This window comes from Trypanosoma conorhini, assembly GCF_003719485.1.
Source record: "Trypanosoma conorhini strain 025E chromosome Unknown Tco_14.4_contig_00154, whole genome shotgun sequence".
NCBI classification, from domain to species: Eukaryota; Euglenozoa; class Kinetoplastea; order Trypanosomatida; family Trypanosomatidae; genus Trypanosoma; species Trypanosoma conorhini.
Window position 1 is genome coordinate 30,110 of NW_021704235.1, and position 4,023 is coordinate 34,132.

At 56.1% G+C, this 4,023-nt stretch overlaps 2 protein-coding genes across 2 annotated transcripts, besides 2 other annotated features; both read right to left on the reverse strand.

The window, feature by feature from the left end:
* Nucleotides 1–644: 644 nt before the first annotated feature.
* Nucleotides 645–1,403, reverse strand: Tco025E_03423 (uncharacterized protein; the record flags this gene model as incomplete). Its single annotated transcript, XM_029370341.1, has 1 exon — nt 645–1,403. The coding sequence occupies one exon, from the start codon at nt 1,401–1,403 to the stop codon at nt 645–647; it is 759 nt and encodes a 252-aa protein (XP_029229646.1).
* Nucleotides 1,404–1,738: 335 nt separating this feature from the next.
* Nucleotides 1,739–1,764: a microsatellite.
* A 269-nt stretch (nt 1,765–2,033) lies between these two features.
* On the reverse strand, nt 2,034–2,747 carry Tco025E_03424 (putative SNARE protein; the record flags this gene model as incomplete). Its single annotated transcript, XM_029370342.1, has 1 exon — nt 2,034–2,747. The coding sequence occupies one exon, from the start codon at nt 2,745–2,747 to the stop codon at nt 2,034–2,036; it is 714 nt and encodes a 237-aa protein (XP_029229647.1).
* Nucleotides 2,748–3,290: 543 nt separating this feature from the next.
* Nucleotides 3,291–3,336: a sequence feature (A-rich).
* Nucleotides 3,337–4,023: the final 687 nt, after the last annotated feature.

Sequence of the window (4,023 nt, forward strand, 5' to 3'; positions counted from 1 at the left end):
GCGGTGCAGCACCGTCCCGTCCGTCATGTCGCCGTAGTGGAGCGTGAGGTGTTCGTCGCGGTAGATGTGGTCGATTCGGCCCGTGTTGAAGGACGAAGACCGCCGGATGACGCCGTGCACATCGTAGCCCTTCTCGAGGAGCAGCTCCGCAAGGTACGACCCGTCCTGCCCGGTGATGCCGGTGATCATGGCGACACGCCGCTTGGACACGGACGCCATCGCCTCTCCACACACTCACACACGTGCCCTCACGCACCAAGCTTCCCTCACCCCTGCAATTTGCGCACGCGGCACCCTGAGACACATGAGATGCAAAAAAAAAAGCAGAAGGATCCTCCCACCGAGCGCACAGACGAGAACAGCAGCAGCGACAGGCCCCAGCACGCACCCACGCACAATTTAGGAGGCGGGCGGCACAGGAGAGCAACAGACGCCTCCCCACAGCCGCCAACAAGGCGCCACCACCGGAGAAGCCCCGCACGTGGCAGCGAGAGCAGATAGCAAAACTAAAAGGACCCTATCCGCCCCCGCGCTTATTGATACCCAGTGCCGAGGCCATAGTGAATTGACTAGGGAGAAAGGTAAGACTCATTGTGTAAGGGTGTGTGTTGTTGTTGTTGTTGTTGTTGTTGTTGCTTTTGTTGTTAGACGTTGCTGGCGCGCCACCGGTCATTCAAAAGAAAGGATCCCCAACGGGAGGATCCCACAACGTGTTCCTTATTGACGTATTTCAAGGCCTCCAGTTCCCGCCATTCTCTCCATCGCGGCGAGCACCAACGACTGTACGGCCAATCGCGGTAGAACATGGCGTAGTGCGCACCGAGCTCCCGCTCTGCCATAACTGTAATCATGCCCCAGATGACGTGATAGAGACTGAGCGTCCAGAGTAGGTTGTACCAATCAAGGTCCTCTGTAATCTTTCCAAAGGCCGTTGGCATGTACCTGTTGGCACAGCTGCGACGAGTACGTTGGTACTCCCACAAGAGCAAACGATACTGCCGGCTCCAAGCTGGAGCGCATCGACGTGAAACGATTGTCCCAATGAGTGTCATGGACGTCCAGAGAAGAATGTTAAGGCCGGCGGACTGCCAGTTGAGGTCCCAGAGCTGCTTCTTATTCTTGCTCCATAGCGCCTCAGACTGGATGGCTTGGTGTGTGAAGCACACCATTGCCATTGGGAGGGGCAAGAAGAGATGACGATCCAAAAAGCCGCGCACGCCACGCCCGTCGCACACGCGTCCTCTCAGCACGGCAAGGTTGCACGGAAACGTGATGACAAACACCACTGCCCCGGCCACGGCGGCGCAGCGAAGGCCACAGCAGAGAGCACACTTGCGACGTGGCTCGAAGTCGTTGAACGGCTCCGGCGGAGAGCGCGGGCGCCGCGTCTGACCCAAATCCATCGACTGCCTTGAAACTCAGCTAGCTTCCCGCCTCGATCCTCCTATTGCTAATTGCCTGCAAGAGAACGAGAGGGCCGACGTGGCAGCGGAATGATTTGTTTTTCCCCAGCTCACGTGGCACCGAAGAAACGAAGATGCATGAGGGACTACTTCACGTAAGAGGCAGTAAGAAGCGCAAAACGCAGACGGTGGAGTGCATGGCAAAGGGAGGGAGGGGGACAAGAGGGAGCAAAAAAAAAAGAGTGAAACACAAGTCCTCCAATGCACCTTTTTGTTTGCTGCTCAACTGCCTGCTCAATCAATGCGGCCCCGCCGCCGTGCACGCCCGCACGCACAGAGAGTGAGAGAGAGAAAGAGAGAGGAATCTGACAGACGGCGCGGCAGAAGAATGGGCAGGAAAATGAGTGTCGCCGCCATCGCGGCAGAGTCAAGGAAGAGGAAGAAAATACAAACCCATCTCGCGCCTAGTGAGGGTGGATGAGACGAATGCAGACACCTCAAGCGATTGAAACGCACAAACACACCGCAACACGAGTCCTCGATGCACATGCCCAAATAAAGTCGGTGTGGACATCATCTGCAGCGATGAAAACGAGCCGCCCCACGCAATCAACGGCAACATCGTCTCCTTCACCATAAAAAGTAAAGAAGAAGCATAGTCAGGGCTATACCTCCGTACACAAGCCACGCGTCTAGTTTATTGCGCCGCAGAATCTGCAGAATAGTTGAATTCGCCACGCCAAGAGACTCCAATACATCGGCAACCTTGCTACCTGTTCCTTCCAGCCGCCCGCCCTGATCCCGTAACGCCGCCATAACCGAGTTACTTTCGTCAAGCATTGCCCGAACACGTGCGCGTGCGTGATGCAGGGATTTTCGCTCATCTTCCAAGTGCTGAAGGGAGGAAAGCTCATCGTGACCGCCAATTGTCCGCATCGCGCCAAGAAGCTGCTCAACCTCCGAAATGTGCGTCTCACGCTGCAACGCCTTCCGTCTTGAGCGCTGCAGGGAGACGTCAATCAAATTTAGCTCCGCGATCAGCTGCTGTGCCAGGCGTCGCTGCAAGTCAGTCACCGCCTGACTCCCAGTTCCTCGCGCATGCATACTCGGCGTCTGCCACGCCGTCGGAGAAGCAACGGCGCCAACTGACCTCTGGGCACCCACCCTTCCCTCCGACAACGCCAACAGCACGACACGGACGCTTTCCATTTGCTCCTGCACTTCCTCGTACGGCACGGAACCGCCTTTTTCCGCCTCGGCCACAAGCCTACTGAGCACCGCCACGCTGCTCTTCGCCTGCCGCAGCTGCTTCTCCGCCGACGTACCCGACTCACTGGTGTCCATGCGCTTCGGTCCCGCGGTGGTTTTCAGGCCTCACGAATAGCAGCAAAAACCGCGACAAGGACGGCCACAGAACCAACCGTAAAACCCGCGGCGGCTAAGCCAAGGAAACTAAACAAACAAAAAAGCCACAACTTCTCTCCGGCCCTTCCTCGTGCTGGCTACTCTGCACCTTATCTGCCCCACACAAAAGAATTCACCGGCAACGCAAGAAAAAAGAAAAGGCGCTAATGCAAAACAGACAACACAAAGCAAAAACACACGACAAGCAGCACCCGTCGTCAGTCGACACGCAGCAGTTGGGAACCCCATCGACAACAAAAAGCGCATTCAAGACGGAGCCATGCACATGAAAAAGGCCATTAACAAGGGGGGGGAAAAAAAACAATCTTCAGCACATGAAAGAGGGAGAAGTTGGGTGATATTTGCCTAACACGGTCCGCATGACAAAGAGAAAACGTAAGAGGCCGAAGTTAACATGGAAAATCGATAGTTCACAAATAAACAGGGAGTACAACCCAAAAAGCGCGCGGCGGACCATCACGGCAAGCAAACAAGAAAAAAAAAAGAATGAAAGCAAACAAACCAAAAATGAAGCTTCTTTTGGCCCCTCCTTCCATCAGTTCTGGACGGTTGCCTCTTCAGCATCACGAAAGGTGAAACTACGTCACACCTCCCCTCCACGCACGGCTTCTTTTACTCAGGTAGAAAAGCAAGGACCACGTCTCCACAGTGGCACGCTACCTGTTTTTTTTTCTTTTGTTGCCTCCGCACTTCCACGTAAGACGTTTTCTCCTTCGCAGTTACCAAATGTCTGGCTCGTAAGCTGCTCCCTCGATGCCCCTTGATACTCACCACCAACAACAAAAAAAACACGCACACGGAAGCGGGTCGCACATAAACTGCGCCACCCCACTCACCCCATCCACCGCCATGCATAACGGACCCATAAACCGATACAGAAGCTCTTCCGCTTCGTGAGAGCAGAAAAAAAAAGCGCATTGCAGTTAAGTGTGGCTCTTTCCCCCTCTCACCCTCCGCAGAGCACAAGCATGCAAGCGCCAATGCATCCGCCGCGCACACCCCCGCTCCACCCGCCGCCCTTTGCAGGCGCACTCGGCCCGCCTCACCGCCACGTATCCACGCCGGTCTCGACATCGTGGATCTCCTGCCGCACCATGTCGTCCACCAGCTCCTGGAAGCTGCACGTGGCCTTCCAGCCGAGGTCGCGCTCGGCCTTGCTGGCGTCGCCCAGCAGCGTCTCCACCTCCGCGGGGCG